This window comes from Sus scrofa, chromosome 10, assembly GCF_054392235.1.
Source record: "Sus scrofa isolate SSC_HxYL_T2T_F1_AM1 chromosome 10, Sscrofa_HxYL_maternal_Yorkshire_Landrace_v2.0, whole genome shotgun sequence".
Lineage (NCBI taxonomy): Eukaryota > Metazoa > Chordata > Mammalia > Artiodactyla > Suidae > Sus > Sus scrofa.
The window spans coordinates 57,682,724-57,700,951 of NC_139392.1; the positions used below are offsets into that span (position 1 = coordinate 57,682,724).

The following is an 18,228-nucleotide window of genomic DNA, read 5'->3' on the forward strand; positions in this document are numbered from 1 at the left end:
AGAAGAATGAGTATAAAGCATAAGAAGAAGAGGTTAATAAAGAAATAATAGGAAGTTACCTGGTGGTGCAGTGTGTTAAGTATCCAGTGTTGTCACTGCTGTGGCTTGGGTTGCTGGTGTGAATCGAATTGGATCCCTGGCCTGGGAACTTGGGAATGCTGCAGGTGTAGCCAAAAAGAAAAAAAAAAAAAAAAAAAGAATAATAGTGAACAGAGGCTGCATTTTAAAGAATAGAATTAGGAAAAGAGAAGCCAGTGAAGGAGACTTAAGAATAGTCAGAAGTAGGAGTTCCCTTGTGGTACAGCAGGTTAAGGATCCAGTGTTGTCACTGTAGCAGCTTGTTGCTGCTGTAGTACAGGTTTGGTCCCTGGCCTGGGAACTTCCACATTCCACAGTGTGCCCCTCCCCCAAAAGAATAATCAGAAGTAGATAAATGGATAAAGAAGATATATTTATACAGTGGAATATTACTTAGCCATAAAAAGAATGAAATAATGCCATTTACATTATTTCAGGTCATGGATGGACCTAGAGATTATCCTACTAAGTGAAGTAAACCAGACAGAGACAAGATTCATATGATACTGCTTATATGTAGAATCTAAAAAAAAAAGAATGTTAATATGGGAGTTCTCATTGTGTCTCAGCAGTATCAAATCTGACTAGTATCCATGAGGATGTGGGTTCGATCTCTGGCCTCACTCAGTGAGTTAAGGATTCAGTGTTGCCATGAGCTATGGTATAGGTCACAGATGTGGCTTGGATCCCCCATTGCTGTGGCTGTGGCATGGGATGGCAGCAATAGTTCCGATTCCACCCCTAGCTTGGTAACTTCCATATGCTGCAGATGTGGCCCTTAAAAAAATGGTACAATGGTACAAATGAATTTATATACAACACAGAAACAGACCCACAGATATAGAAAACATACTTATGGTCACCAAAGGGGAATGATGTGGGGGGGATAAATTAAGAATTTGGGATTAACATATACACATTCTTTATTATAAAATAATCAACAAGGACCTACTGTATAGCACAGGAAACTCTGCTCAATATTTTGTAATAACCTGTAAGGGAAAAGACTCTAAAAAAGTACATATACATGTATGTATAACTGAGTCACTTTGCGGTACACTTGAAACTAACACAACATTATAAATGAACTACACTTCGATTTTTTTAAAAAAAGTATTTATAACCAAAAAAAGAAAAGAATAATCAGAAATGTATTGAGAAAACAAGAGGTGCTAGAAAAAATGTCTTTGTATTTTACATTGTAAAGGAGGTTGACCTTAATTTTAGTGTCAGAACAGCAGATGCCAGATTTCAGTGTGGGTGAGAAAGGAAATTTATTGTTGAGTATCATCTAAAGTTTGGTCTTGGTGTTCCCATCTTGGCTCAGCGGTTAATGAACCTGACTAGTATCCATGAGGACCTAGATTCTGTCCCTGGCCTCGCTCCGTGGATTAAGGATCCGGCATTGCTGTGGCTGTGGCGTAGGCTGGCAGCTGCAGCTCCGATTCGACACCTAGCCTGCGAATTTCCATATGCCATGGATGCGACCCTAAAAAGACAAAAAAAAAAAATTAAGTTTGGTCCTAAAGTGAAGAAGAGCGTGGCAACTAGGAGTTATAAACCAAAGTATAGCTTTTTATTTTAGTGTTTAAAAGGCAAGAGATTGAGTGTAAAAGAAAGTGTCTTTTTATATAGTTTGGATAGCCTATGTTTTGATTTTTTTATTTGCTTCTTATTTTAAAAAAATAAAATTTTAAGGAGCATATTACTTATTGGTGAGTTGATTTTACTAGTGTAAACCAAGCTTAATTATTGTTGGTAATTTTGCTTTTTTAGGAATATGAAAATGATGAAAATGTTTCAACTCAGACAAAGGTTATAAATAAAAAAGGTAAAAGAAAGACTCATCGTGGAAAAGTCAAACCTCTCACAGTAACATTAAAAGAGTTTCAATCTGAAGGTAATATATGTACAAAATCTCTTATACTAGGGGAACTATTCTGAGTCTTTGTATACTTAAGTTGTAAGTACTTTTCTGATTTTTAAAATAAGTAAAGATTGTCTTATTAATGTTACTTAGAATGTAAAGAATATAAATCTGTTTGGAAATAAACTGTTTGGGGGTTAAAGTAGTTTAAAATCAGTCATTAAAACCTTATAAAATTTCATTAAGGATTTATCTTTCTAAATTTTCTAATTTCTTTTCTAAATTTTCCCTTTTCTAAAACTCACTGAAAATAAAAATTGACATTTGTAGTTTTTGAGTCATCTTGAAAGATATTATTGTCCTTATAAAAATAAAGTGATTTGGCTTATTCTAGACCAGAAATACTATTTTCAGATTTCATCCATTATTGGTCAACCTCTTCAGGTTATCTGGAACTATATCTTAGAAAATTGAAATATGGATTTTTAGAATGAGACTTATTACCAGAAATCCCTATACAATATCGTTTGTATTTTTATTGAGCAGGGAAGACCAAGGAAATTATACCATCCACCAGACTTGTGAAAATAGACCACAAAGCACATTATTTTTGGTACGGGAAATGGCAAAAACTTCAAGTCTATGCTGTATAATATGGTAGCTACGATTCACGTGTGGCAAACTATAAGTTAATTAAAATGCATTGAAGTTAAAAATGCCTTAGTTGCATCAGCCACATTTGATGCTCAGTTGCCGTATGTAACTAGCAGCTTCTATATTAGACAGCACAGGTATGTTACATTACTGTCATCACAGAAGATTTTAACGATGAGTGCTGTGCTAATACCAGTTATAATTATTGATGACCAAATGAACAGCTGCTTCTTCACTGACTGAGAGTTTAATACACTGAGCATTTGTTTCATGAGGATTAATAATACCTTAGGAATAATCTTTAAAAAGTAAACAAAAGGACGTTTTCATTAACAAACCTGTGAAGTTAGGAATAAATTTAGAGGATTGTATTGCTTGCATTTAAAGATGAGGAAAGTTTTTCCTATAGCCTGCCTTGTTGATTAGGTTGCTTTGTTTGAGGGTTAAAAGAACAGATGTATGTATGTTAAATTTCCAACTTTGGTAAGAAAGATTTTATATATGAATTATTAAAAACTAGGCAGAAACATGAAAAGAATGCTTTCTAAAACTTCTTAATTTTTTTTCATGTGTTTAAGCTATGTAAATTTATTAGCTACATCGAGAAAGACATTAGTGTGATACTGTTAAAAGGAAGCTACACAACTGTTTCAAAACCATGATTAACACAGTCATGATTCTTCCTTGGGCTTTGGGCATCACGTTGTATGATGCTAAGTAAAACATGGCTAGAAGAATGACTGTATAGCCCACCAGGATTTGGGAGTTTGATCTGATACTTTTGATTTTGACATTTACTGTGTTTGTGGACAGTATTCTGGGTGCTTTAGAGAACTGGACCAGCTTTTAGATTCTCAAATAGATTTCTCATAAGAAACTGTTCTATTAAATTATTTTAGTCCTCATGAATGAAAAATTTCTGCTATGCATGAAAAGCATTATTAAATATTAGATATCCTGATCATCTCCAATTTAAATAAGAACACTTGCTTCCTATTTGTACTTCAGTTTCAACCTTATATCTGTGTGCATTCCTACAATATTTCAGAAACACTTTGTTGTTACTAAGTCAGTGATTTGTTTAATCTTGATATAGATATGCCATCTTTTTGCATTTATAAATATTCATCAAATTTAGGACTTTGCCACAGTATTATCAACTCACTATGATGTGTATTTTTAAAATTAACAAAAAACTAGCTAATAGTTTTAAAAGACACAAATTGCTATCCTGTGTTGTATTTATTCCACAAAGGCAGTGACCTGTACAATTTTTGGCAATAAGAGTACCCTGTGATTTGATTTTAGACATATTTGTTCCTCCTTCAATTCCCCCCTCCCGAATTATGTGAAGCCATAAACCTAAAATATATGGAATTCAAATGTTTAAAATTTAATAGTACCATTTGGTGTGGGTGGCATTGACTGGGATAAAAATCCTTAAGGAGAGAAAATTAGTAATTATGTGTAAATTTTAATAGCATATCCCTAGAAAAGTAAATCTGATGTGAGTCCTAGAGAACCTACAAATGACTTCTGTAACTATTATTATAATTTTGAAAATTTTTTCAATAATTTTGTTGAAATATTTTACATATTGAAATATTTTTATATGTTAATGTCCTTCAATGAAGTCTCACCATTTTTTTTTCATTTACAGATCCCATTAGTAAAAAGACTGAGGTAAGTGTTATTGTAACCGTCTTTATTCTAGAAGACATTTGATAAAACTTCTGATTTTAAGAATAATGCTTTAGTGTTTAGCAGTAAGTCATGAATGAACTCAAGCATGTTTCTGACAATTAAAAGGATATAAATTACATTACAGTAGTATAAAAATACTATTTGCAGGAAGTATAATAGAATTTGATTTAGCGTCCTAATTAGTGTGTGTTTAAAGGTTACCACATGTAAGCTTAAAATTTTAGGGAAAAATGGTATAATATTCCAATCTTTATTAAAAACATCCCAAAACCATGTCTCAGGATTTTTTTGGAATTATGGAAATTGTGAGGTAAACTGTGATTTTATAATTTATATCTGTAGATAAGATAACCTGATCGTATACTTCTCTTGCCATTCACTATTAGAGGGTAGTGCAGCCTACACATAATTTCCTAGTATTATAGGTCATTTTTTAAAGACTCTAATATAGCTTCTATAAACCTTTTAGAATTAGGAGATAACTACTATAAAATATCTTCTAATATTGAGGAAGGTACTAATAAAATGTTAAGAGTTCCTTTGACTTAAGTAGTAATTTGGAAGTTTCATTTTTCTTCAGTTATCTAGTATTTTTGTTATTCATTCCCTTAATAGATTTTTTTTTTTTTTTTTTAGGCCCGCACCCATGACATATGGAGGTCCCCAGACTAGGGGTCCAATTGGAGCTACAGCTGCCAGCTACACCACAACTCACAGCAATGCCAGATCCTTACCCCACTGAGCGAGGCCAGGGATCAAACCCACCCCATGGTTCCTAATCGGATTCGTTTCTGCTGCCCCACAACAGGAACTCCTTAATTGATTTTTTTTTTAATGGTCAGATGTTCCTTGATTTCACTTTAGAAAACATACATGGTTTTGACCATTTTGTTTTTTGATATTTCAGATATTTGCTTGACAGGTCAGGGAAATGAAATCTATCTCTATGAAAACCACATCTTAAATAACTCTGTGACTATATTAGTAATATAGTCCTCAACCATACACACAAGCACAAAATCGATTTGTTAAAATGGATGATAGAAATTCTTTTAAAGTTAATTACAAACCACTGTCACCATTTTTAGATTAAAATTTAAATAATCACAAATATAGACTGAGTATTAATTTTATGTTTGAAAGTGGAAAACGTACTTTTGGACTGATTTCAATTTTTTTTTATTATGCATTGATTTATTTGGAAGATAGCTTTATACAAATGAGGAAGCAGATACCAAAGGTGCACCCTATTCCTAAGAGACTACTAGCAGCTGTTAGTGGAAGGAATAATAATTTTTATAAACAATTCATGTTTACTTTTTCTTCTTCAGTGATTGAAAAGAAAAAAATGCAGGCTGGCAGGATCTCATCTATTTAATATATTTAATACAAAATTGTATTTAAACAGGCATAGGTATGTGATATAGCATATGTTTTGTCTCTCATTATAGTTTTAGAACTGTGTTTTATTTTTCTTCTATTAAATGATTTGCTATGTAATAAAATTCACTTTGAATAATCCTGATGATTAAGACATTTTGTACATTTATAAATGAAATCATAATTTATTTCGTACATAACAATTTTAAGAAATTGGTCGAAAGAATATGTAATTCACAGTATCTTTTGACACTTGTAAAAAATATACCAAAGTTGTGTTTGATTTCCATTGAGGTATTACTCACTTTCTTGGGACTGGAATATATAAATATGTAATGGTTATGCCATTGCTCTAGGAATTTAGAAGAACTTTTAATTTTTTAATTAAACAGTAATTGATTTACAATGTTGTGCCAATTTCTGCTGTACAGCAAAGTGACTCAGTCATAAATATATACACATTCTTTTTTTTTAAATATTATTTTCCATCATCATCTATATATACCAGAAGATTGGATATAGTTCCCTGTGCTGTACATTAGGACCTTGTTGTCTATCTGTTCTAAATGTAATAGTTTGCATCTATTAACCCCAAACTCCCAGTCTGTCCCACTCCACAAGTCTGTTCTCTGTGTCTGTGAGTCTGTTTCTGTTACATAGATAGGTTCATTTGTGCCATATTTAGATTCCACATAAGTGAGATCATGTGGTATTTGTCTTTCTCTTTCTGACTTCTCTTAGTGTGGTAATCTCTAGTTGTCTTCATGTTGATGCAAATGGCCTTATTTCACTCTCTTTCTTTTTCTTTTTCTTTTTTTAATTATGGCTATACCTGTAGCATATGGAAGTTCCTTGGCTAGGTGTTGAATTGGAGCTGCAGCTGAGGCCTATGCCACAGCCACAGCCACAGCCACACTGGATCCGAATCACATCTGCCGCCTATGCCACAGCTTGTGAAAACGTGGATTTTTTTTTTTTGCATTTTTATTTTATTTTTTAATTTTATTTAAACAATTTATATTATTATTATTATTTTTTGATTTTTAGGGCCACATCCAATGCATAAGGAAGTTCCCAGGCTAGGGGTTGGGTCAGGGCTACAGCTGCCAGCTTACGCCACAGCCACAGCAATGTGGGATCTGACCCGACTCTGCGACCTACACCACAACACTTGGCAGTGCTGGATCCCCAACCTAATAAGCAAGGCCATATCCTCATAGATACTAGTCACATTTGTTTCTGCTGTGCCACAATGGAACTCCATATTATACTTTATTTTTAGTTGAGTGAATTTTATTATATTTATAGTTGTACAGCCATAATCACAACATAATTTTACAACATTTCTATCCCAAACCTCAGCCCATATCCTCCCACCTGTCTCTTCGGTAACCCTAAGTTTTTCAAAGTCTGTGAGTCAGTTTCTTTTCTGCAAAGAAGTTCATCGTATTCTTTTTTTCCCGTATAAGTGATGGCATATGATGTTTGTGTCTCACTGTCTGACTTACTTCACTTAGCATGATACGTTCTAGGTCCATCCATGTTGCTGTAAATGCAGTTATTTCATTCCTTTTTATGGCTGAATAATATTCCATTGTGTATCCTTATTTTCTCCTCTGTTTACCACATCTTCTTTACTCATCTGTCAATATTTAGGTTGCTTCCATGTCTTGGCTGTTGTATATAGTGCAGCAGTGAACACTGGGGTACCTGTATCTTTTAGAGTCATGGTACTCTCTGGATAGATGCCCAGGAGTGGGATTGCTGGATCATATGGTAGTTCCATTTTTAGTTTTTTGAGGCATCTCCATACTCTTTTCCATAGTGGCTGCACCAGTTTTATTCCCACCAACAGTGTAAGAGGGTTCCCTTTTCTCCACATCCTCTCCAGTATTTATTGTTTGTAGACATTTTTATGATGGCCATTCTGGCTGGTGTAAAGGTGGCACATACATAATTACTCTAGTAATTAGTGATGTTGAACATCTTTTCATGTGTATTTTGGCCATCACAATGTAGATTCTTAACCTAGTGAGCGAGGTCAGGGATGGAACCTGCATCCTCACAGAGACAACATTGGGTCCTCAACCCGCTAAACTAATATGGGAACTCTTATTTGGTTCTTTTTATGGCTGAGTAGTATTCCATTGTATATATGAGCTACATCATCTTAATCCATTCATCTATTGATGGACATTTAGGTTGTCTTCATATCTTGGCTATTGTTAATAGTGCTGCAGTGAACATAGGGGTGCGTGTATCTTTCTGAATTATAGTTCTGTCCAGATGTATGCCCAGAAGTGGGATTGCTGGATCATTAGGTAGCTCCATGTTTAGTTTTCTGAGGAACCTCCATACGGTTTTCCATAATGGTTGCACCAATTTACATTCCCACCAACAGTGTTAAGAGGGTTCCATTTTCTCCACACTCTCTCCGGCATTTGTTACTTGTAGACTTGTTAATGATGGCCATTCTTTCTTTTTTTCCTTTGCATTTTATGGCTGCACCTGTTGCATATGGAAGTTCCCAGGCTCAGGGTTGAATTGAAGCTGCAGCCCCCAGCCTACACCACAGCCATAGCAATACCAGATCCAAACCACATCTGTGACCTACCCCACAGCTTGCAGCAAAGCCAGATCCTTAACCCACTGAGCAAGGCCAGACATCGAACTGCATCTTCCTGGATACCTGTTGGGTTTTTAATCCACTGAGCCACAATGGGAACTCCAGTGATGGCCATTCTGACCAGTGTGAGGTACTACCTCATAGTAGTTTTGAATTGCATTTCTTTAATAATTAGTGATGTTGAGCATCTTTTCATGTGCCTACTGGCCATCCATATGTCTTCTTTGGAGAGATGTCTCTTTAGGTCTTCTGCCCATTTTTCGATTGGGTTGATTTTTTTCCTGTTGAGTTGTTTGTATGTTTAGGAGATTAAACCCTTATCATCATTTGCAACTGTTTTCTCTCATTCTGTAGGTTGTCTTTTTGTTTTTTGAATGGCTTCCTTTGATGTGCAAAAGCTTGTTAAGTTTGATTAGGTACCATTGGTTTATTTTTGTTTTTATTTCTGTTGCCTTGGGAGACTGACCTAAGAAAACTTTTTTTTTTTTAAGGGCCATACCCACAGCATCTGGAGGTTCCCAGGCCAGGGGTTGAATCAGAGTTGTAGCTGCTGGCCTACACCACAACCGTAGCAATGCCAGATCCAAACCACACCACAGCTCATGGCAATGCCAGATCCTTAACCCACTGAGCAAGGCCATGCATCGAACCTGCATCCTCATGGATACTAGTAAGATTCATTTCTGCTGAGCCATGATGGGAACTCCCTCAGAAAACATTTGTAAGGTTGATGTCAGAGAATATTTTGCCTATGTTCTCTTCTAGGAGTTTTATGGTGTGATGTCTTATGTTTAAATTTTGAACCCATTTTGAGTTTATTTTTGTGCATGGTGTGTTGTAGTTTCACAGATTTACACGCAGCCGTTCAGTTTTCCCAGCACCACTTGCCATAAAAAGAAAAAGGCGGAGGGTAGCAAAGATATGATGCATATTGTTCTTGACAGAGGTTAGCAATTTTAGAGTATAGTAGGGAAAAAAAATCTCTTGGCATAAGTAACATATTAAAGATGGAAAAAATTAATTACTGAGTAAAATGTAAAATTAAATATTGCATTTTAGGAGTAGAAAACAAATCTCATTTTAGAGTTGAAATCAGAATTTTTCCACACTTATTTTTTTGAACTCTTTGAAAAAAGTTTTACTAAACAAAAAGTACAGGACCAGATGGCTTCACGGACAAATTCTACCAAACATATAAAGAAGACCTTACACTAATTCTTTTTAAACTCTTCCAAAAGACTAAAGAAGAAGGAACACTCTCAAAGACATTCTTTGATGCCACCATCACCCTAATACCAAAACCAAAGATACTGCCAAAAAAGAAAACTATACACCAATATCTTTGATAAATATAGATGCAAAAATTCTCAACAACATTTTGGCCAACCAAATCCAACAACACATAAAAAAACCATACACTACGACCAACTGGAATTCAACCTGAGTTCATTAGGATGGTTCGGTATATGCAAATCAACGTGATACATCATATTAACAAAAAGAAAAGTCAGAAACCACATGATCATCTCAATAGATGCAGAAAAAGCATTCGACAACATCCATTCATGATAAAAACTCCTACCAAAGTGGATATATTATCTCAACATAATAAAAGCCATTTATAACCCACAGCCAATAAAATACTCAATGGAGAAAAGCTGAATGAATGCTTTCCCACTAAAATCTGGAACAAGACAAGGATGCCAACCTACTCTCACCACTTTTATTCAAACGTAGTATTATAATTAGACAAAAAAAAAAAAAAAGGAAATAAAAGGTGGCCAAACTGGAAGAGGAAGAGGTAAAATTGTTACTATATGCACAGGACATGATACTATATGTAAAAAACCCTAAGTACTCCACACAAAAACTACTTGATATGATCCATGAATGCAGAAAAGTAGCAGGATACAAAGTTAACATAAGAAATTGATCGCATTTCTGTATATACTAACAATGATTAGAAAAGGAATATTAGAAAAGGAGTGTAACAGTGATTAGAAAAGGAATATTAAAAAGTACCATTTAAAATCACACCAAAAAAACCTAAATGCCTAGGAATAAACCTGACCAAGGAAGTGAAAGACTTACACGCTGAAAACTATAAAACTTAAATCAAGAAAATTAAAGAGGATTCAAAGAAATGCAGAGATATCCCATGCTCCTGGATTGGAAGAATAGCATTAAAATGTCATACTATCCAAAGCAATTTACAGATTTAATGTGGTTTCTATCAAAGTGCCCGTGATATTTTTCAGAGAATTAGATAAAATAATCCAAAAATTGCTGTGGAACCATAAAAGACATGGAACTGCCAAAGAATCCTGAGGAGAAAAAAACAGAGCAGCAGGCATAACTCTCCCAGACTTGACAATGTTACAGCACTACAGTAATCAGGACAGTGTCATATTGGTACAAAAACAGACATATGGATCAGTGGAATGATTTGTTGCTTTACTGCTGGGTAATGATGAGTACTTGAACTACCTGTATATTCCTCTAGCTGCTAGCTAAACTTGTTCTCATGTTAATTTCATCATCCCCCCACCTCATTTTTTTCTCCATCCATCTTGGTTATGTGTTATTAATCTCTGTGTTTTCAGCCTTGAGTCTTGGTAATTTCTTTCATCTTATAACAATTATAATAATGACACTAGCAGGAGGACAAGTTGGGAACAAATTATCTTCATTAAATGTCCAGATGTTATACCTTTAATCCAGTACCCTCCCCATCACTTACTACAATAGTCAAGATCCAAGAGAACTGTAGGCAAGCAGAGTGAATAATAGAATAGGTCCTCATACATACCTCTTAAAAGCCTCTTAATCATGCCTTTAAGGAACATCATTTGATCCTTAAAGTGCTCGTGTTTTTTAATTTTGTTGCCTTTTTAAATTCCATTGCTTCTGGGTGGAGTATCTTATAGCTACTTTTTCATCAGGCCTCTCTAACTCCAGTCCTGCTCATGCCATTGAATAACTTTAAAAAATTTAGTGGTCATCGTGTATCTTGACATCTAAAAGGTCAAGTCTTCAACAATCTTAAGTAGACTGTCTCTAGAAGAGTCCCAAGAGGTTGTAACAGTGGTTGCGAAAGTGTGGGGAAGGAGGTATAACGGTTCCTGGGACGGGGATAGGAGAAAGGCTTACTTTTCACGTTATAAACTTGTGAATTTTCTATCTTGTCTCTGTACTCCCTACTAAAAATTATATTAAGAAGAAAAAGCACTGGATGAGAGAAGGAACTGGGGAACAAACCCAATTCTGCTGCTTCCACAGCCTATTTCCTTTTTTATTGCACTGTGCTTTCAGCATATCTACCTTAGATATATGAGCTTGTATAAATAATTTATTCATCTTATGCCTGAATTAGCTAAAAAGTAAAATCTGTTGATTTCCAAAATTATGATAAATGGTTAGTATGTGACTGAAATAAATATTAAAAAATGAACCCTATAGTCAATACTACTAAAACACAGGAGAATGGCAATGATAGCTCATTAAATTTTAAAAACAAATAAATTCTCCCTAGCTTTAAAAAATCTTAACCTAAATCTGGCTAAATTTACCTAAGCAAATCAGCTTTTACCTTACTTCTCTCAGTGTTCCTTTTTTTTTTTTTTTAGGGCCTCACCCATGGCATATGGAGGTTCCCAGGCTAGAGGTCAAGTCGGAGCTGCAGCTGCCGGCCTACACCACAGCCACAGCAATGCTGGATCCTTAACCCACTGAACAAGGCTAGGGATTAAACCCGCAACCTCATGGTTCCTAGTTGGACTTGTTTTTGCTGTGCCACGACAGGAACTCTGTCAGTGTTCTGAATCCATTTTTGTGCCCATGCCTCTCCTTATTTGTATTTATTATATTTGTTAGCTCTCTTGGTTATAAGTAACAGAAGCCAAACTCAGTGTAAGCAAAAAAGACATTTATTTAGTTCATATAGCCAAGCCATGAGAGAATAGGGAAATAACTGGTTCCAGATTTGACCAGAGCCATAGATTTATATAGCCTTAGGACTCTGGATTTTGCCCCCACATCTCAATTGCCATTTATGGCTTCATCTCATCATATCTGTGGACCTCAGGGGTACATCTTTACAGGATTTCCTATAAATTGTTAATTATCTCTTGAGGCTTGATAGAGTCAATTTCAGGGTTTGTTTTTTGTTTTTGTTTTTTGCTTTTTAGGGCCACACTTGTGGCATATGGAAGTTTTCCAGGTTAGGGGTTGAATCAGAGCTGTAGCTGCCGGTTTATACCACTGCCACAGCAATGCTGGATCTGAGTCTCTTTTGCAACCTACACTGCAGCTTACTCATGGCAGTGCTGGATCCTTAACCCACTAAGCAAGGCCAGTGATCAAACCTGCATCCTCATGGGTACTAGTCCAATTCATAACCCACTGAGCCACAACAGAAACTCTCTTTCTTTCTTTCTTTTTTTTTTTTTTTTTTGAGAAGATGAGGGAAGCAAAAATATTTCCTTGGTGGTGCATCCCACTTTGTGTCATATCAGTATCAGGGGGCATAGACTGACTGGGTTATTGTTATGATGTTAGGATTGATCAGTGGGTCTAACATTCGCCAATAAAAGGAACCAGGATTCCTTAAATGGCTCTGCTTCTAGGGCTGCAACAGAGCATATATAAGATGAGCCTGGAGCAACTGATAGTGCTATAAAGTAAGAAAGTACTCAACCAAAAAGATAGGGGTTTGGGGCATGTCAGAAGGACATGGGAACTAACCTACATACCTTCCAATGGCCAGAGCAGGGACACTTTGAGAAACAAAATCCCTGAGTAGATACTAATATAAATAAGTGGGAGATATATCTTCTATATGTAAATTTCAAATAACTTATGTAGATATTCTCTCTCCAGGAGAGGGAGCTTAACCCCTCCTCTTCCCTTGAGTGTGGGCTACACTTACTAACACTTCCAAAGAGTAGAGTACAGAAAAGGAGAGAGAAAAACAAACAAAACCAAAAGAAAAAAAAAAAAAAAAGGAGTTCCCATCGTGGCTCAGTGGTTAACAAACCCTACAAGTATCCATGAGGACGTGGGTTCGATCCCTGGCCTTGGTCAGTGGGTTAAGGATCTGGTGTTGCCATGAGCTGTGGTGTAGGTTGCAGACACAGCTCAGATCCCGCGTTGCTGTTGCTGTGGCTATGGTGTAGGTTTCCTAGCCTGGAAACCTCCATATGCTGAGGGTGCAGCCCTGAAAAAGACAGGAAAAAAAAAAAAAAGGACAGAAAAGGAGAGGAACTGACTTTACACTGCAGAAACCTGCAAACACAACCATGACCAGGTGATCAATAATATTATTAGTGATAAATAATGTTGATAGCATGTACCCTTGATGTGATGTGATAAGAATGGCTTCCCCCTGAGAACATATGTCTGGTCATGAGAAAAACATCAAACAAACCCATATCAAGGGACATTCTACAAAATACTTGACCAATGTATTAGTATAACGTGAAAATATCAAGGTCATGAAAAACAAAGTCTGAGAAAATACTATGTATCAGAGAAGGCCAACTCTACATAATAATTAAATGTAGTATATACTGAATGAGATCTTGGAACAGAAAAGGGATATTAGGGAAAAATTAGTCCTCGGGAAAGCCAAATAAAATGTGGAGTCTAATTATAGTAGTGTACTAATGTTGTTTCTTAATTATAACAAATGTAATAATGTTAAGATGTTAACTGGGGGAAACTGAGAGAGATATGGAAACTGTACTGTCTGCAACTTTTCTATAAATATAGGAGTATTCTAAAGTTAAAAGTTTATTTTAAAATTGATCAGTGGGTTGAGGTGTTGTGAGCCAATGTTAAAGTTTCCCATTAGACTTTCACGCAATACTGTTAGCAGCTACTTATGATTATTTCCTTTTTTTTTTACTTTTTTTGTCACCCCATGGCATATGGAGTTCCCAGGCCAGGAATTAGTTCTAATTCCTAAGCTGCAGCTGTGGCAACACCAGATCTTTAATCCACTGTGCTGGGCCAGAGATGAAACCTGTGTCCCAGTGCTCCCAAGATGCCACCCTTCCCGTTGCACCACATTGGAAACCCCGGTGATTATTTCCTTGACCCATTATTTCTTCAGAGCTCATTCATTCTTCATTAAATTTAAATTTTTACTTCAGCAGTACAAACATACAGTAATAATTATAGAGTTTATGAAACCAGTAGTATCCCAGTTATTGTCATTCCCATACTGCATTTAAAAAAATCCTATTTCAGGATTGACTCTGTCAAGCCATGCAAGAATATTTAGAGTTTCTGTATTTTTTCATACTACCTTGCTTCCCATGTATTTATTCCCTTCCATCTTTCTCAGTGGTGTCTTGTCCATGAATAGTTGTTTGTTCTTGTGAGGGGAAGTGAAATCAGGAATGACCTATGTCACCATCTTGGTGACATCACAAACCTTGCATCTTTGTTTGGCTAACTACAGAACTTGGCCAAAGAGTCACTTTTTCCAGGAAAGTTTTCCTCTTCATGGTCTTACTTACTAGATGCCCAAATACCTGTATATACATCATAGCACTCAAAATCCTGTGTTGTTTTCTTCACTAGAACTTGAGTTCTTGGAAGACTGGGACCATATCTTACTGATTTAATGTCTCTGGTACTCCTAACTCCTTTCACATAGTAGGTAATGTAAATGAATGTTGGTTGATGAATGCATGTTCTGCCTTCCAACTAAAACTTTCTCTAGCCTTTTTGGGCCTGTTTCTCTTGTGTATTTTTAAAACACTGTAAGAGAGGCACATAGGTTTTAATTCCTCTGCCAATTCAAGCACATTGTTAGGGCCTTCATGGAGCTCTGCATTGGGAATACTGAGACTACATCTTTGCTCAGCAAGAAAAGTGCCAGTACCAGTAAATTATGTTTGCCATTTATAAAAAGAGAAAGAAGTGGCTGCATGCTTTACCTGTATTTGCCATCCCTGATGTGTGTGGAAGAGTGCTTATAAATTATTGTGTTTATTATTATATCATATGTTAGTTTTTGTCTTTCTCAGTAAATTGTGAGTTCCCTAAGAGTAGCTGATGTGTAGCACTCTAACTAATTGCATACTAAGGGTTTAACAAATAGTTATTTCAAGTCAGGTTCAAGAATTGTCCATCAGAGTCTAGAAGAGACAAAAGTAGACTTATCCCATGTATAATGTCATCTTTAATATAATGCTCATGTGAAAACATAATTATTTAGATTTTCTCTTGGAATAAATTCAAAGCACTTAAGTGTGGCATAAGAGAAATAAACAGCATGTATAGCGTATAGATGGAGCATTTTTTTTTTGCTGTCCTTTTCTTTCTTTTTTTAAAAAATTTTTTATTCAAGTTGTGTCCAATAACCCGATTCCTCCCACTCCCTCCCTCTCCCCTAGGGCAGCTACAAGTCTATTTTCCAAGTCCATGATTTTCTTTTCTGTGGAAAGGTTCATTTGTGCTGGATATTAGATTCCAGTTATAAGTGATATCAGGTGGTATTTGTCTTTCTGACTCATTTTACTCAGTACGAGAGTCTCTAGTTCCATCCATGTTGCTGCAAATGGCATTATGTCATTCTTTTTATGGCTGAGTAGTATTCCATTGTGTATATATACACCGCATCTTCCTAATCCAATCATCTGTTGATGGACATTTGGGTTGTTTCCATGTCCTGGCTATTGTGAATAGTGCTGCAATGAACATGCGGGTGCATGTGTCTTTTTCAAGGAATCTCCTGTCTGGATATATGCTCAAGAGTGGGATTGCAGGGTCATATGGAAGTGCTATGTATAGATTTCTAAGGTATCTCCAAACTGTTCTCCATAGTGGCTGTACCAGTTTACATTCCCACCAGCAGTGCAGGAGGGTTCCCTTTTCTCCACAACCCCTTTAGCACTTGTTATTTGTGGACTTAGATGGAGCATTTTAATTACAAGCCCTACAGAAACTTGCTGTTGTGTCCTAGGAACTGTGTATAGGAATGTTTATGAATGTGTAATAACCTAGCCCCCTTCCAAAAGATCCAAATGTTAATCTTCAATAGAATGGATACATTTTAAGTATAATCACACAGTGGTTTATGCAGTAGTAAAAATGGATATAGCTCTAGGCACCAAAATGGATGAATCTGAAAGAACGTTAAATGAAAAAGTCTTCTAAGATTTTTTAATTGATACCAGTTTTATAAAACTTAAAATCAAGCAAAACTGAATACACTTCCCAAAAATGTTTAAGCTGTGTATAAATCAAGCCTGAAGATCTGACTTCCATTTTACAGGAAATGTAGGAATTACAAGTTAAGTGTAATTAGTGGAAGCAATCAGGCAAATCTAGAATATGGTCACTTTGCCTGGTCTCTGCAACAAGAAAGTATTATGGAGAAGAAAAGGTGGAATGTGGAGACGGAATGATCTGAATTAAAGGAGAGTTAAATGACTAATGTAATGTTTAGACCCTAATTAGATTAGCAATAAAAGATATTTTTATACAATTGAAGAAATTTAAATAGGTGTATAAGGTGATATTAGGAAATAGTTTTGTTGGGTGTGATGACATTATGGTTAAATTAGAAAATTTATTTCTTTGGAGCTAGCTGCATTTGAATTTTTGAGATGAAGTTGTGGGATTTCAAGTCCTCTCCAATGAGATCAACTCAAAGAGCCTCTGACCAGGTTAAAAATTACTGTATCCTAATGGCCTCTTCTATCCCATTGCAATTGTCACATAGTTCTCAAGCCCCTCTTGAGCATCCTGGCATATACGTCTAAGGGGGGTATATGCCCCCAACCAACCAGCATGTGTATCCTAAGACCTCTTCCCCTCTATTTTGTCCAGGCTATAAAAACAGACATGACCACGCACTTGGGGCAGCTCTCCCTGATTATCAAGAGGTCGACCTGCCGTGCTGGTAGCATTTCTTATCTCAGTAAACTCCTTTCTTTTCACTGCAGTATGGGTCTGGAAGTTCTTTTTCTAACCTGTGCATGGACCACAACAGAAATGTCATAATGTCAGTACTTTAAAATACCTAAGTGAAAAAGAGGGTTGGATAAATTGTTAAGGAAGATCTTTAACAATTGTTAAACCTAGATGTAGCGTATTTGGAAAATTTTCATAATAAAAGTAAAACAAGCAAAATGAAAACATTGTTTCCTGACATATCTATAAAACAGTAATAAAAGATAGAAATGATATACACTAAATTTGTATCAACAGTTACTCTTGTGGAGGACACATGGTATAGGTAATAGTCCAGTTATTAAGTAAAATAGTGCAATCATGGGTGTTCTTTTTTAAAAAAGAAACAGTTTATTGAGTTATAATTTACATGCTGTAATATTCACCCATTGTTAGGTGTATAATTCAATAATTTGTAATAAAGAACTGTGCAACCATAACCATAGTCTACATTTAGAACATTTCTGTCATCCCCTAAATTTCCTCATATCCATTTGTACACAATTTCTACTCCACTTTCAGCCTTTGGCAACTACTGATCTTTATGTCCCAAAATTTGCCTTTTTTGGTAATCTAATGTGAAAGGACTCATATAATATGTATTCTTTCATATCTGGCTTCTTTCACTTACCATAATGTTTTTGAGGTTTATCTGTGTTTTAGCATGTGTCAGTAGTTCATCTCATTTTATTGTTGAATAGCATGCCATAGTATAAATGTTATTTATTCACCAGTTGATGGACATTTTGCTATGAACATTTGATACATGCCTTTGTGTGGAGGTATTTTCTCTTAGGTGGATACTTAGAGTGAAATTGCTGGGTTGTATGGTAATTGATGTTTAACTTTTATTTGTCTTGTTAAACTGTTTTCCAAATTGACTGTACTGTTTGTTGTTCCCACCAGTAATGTATGAAGGTTCTTCCAATTTGTCCACATCCTTGTCAACACTTGA

The 18,228-nt window shown here is 35.6% G+C and overlaps 1 protein-coding gene across 8 annotated transcripts in view; it reads left to right on the plus strand.

Moving 5' to 3' along the window:
* GKAP1 (G kinase anchoring protein 1) overlaps window positions 1-18,228 on the plus strand; it is an 89,190-nt gene that overhangs the window by 29,871 nt on the left and 41,091 nt on the right. For 5 of the 8 annotated variants that reach the window (XM_084979820.1, XM_005668028.3, XM_013980151.3 and 2 more), the window contains 2 exons: window positions 1,855-1,978; window positions 4,260-4,282. The exons of 2 other annotated variants lie outside the window; for them this stretch is intronic. In XM_084979820.1, the coding sequence (XP_084835946.1) occupies window positions 1,855-1,978; window positions 4,260-4,282 (147 nt within the window). Of the gene's footprint in view, window positions 1-1,854; window positions 1,979-4,259; window positions 4,283-5,634; window positions 5,824-18,228 lie in introns of those variants that run through there. One more of the 8 variants, XM_084979824.1, reaches the window with a different exon arrangement.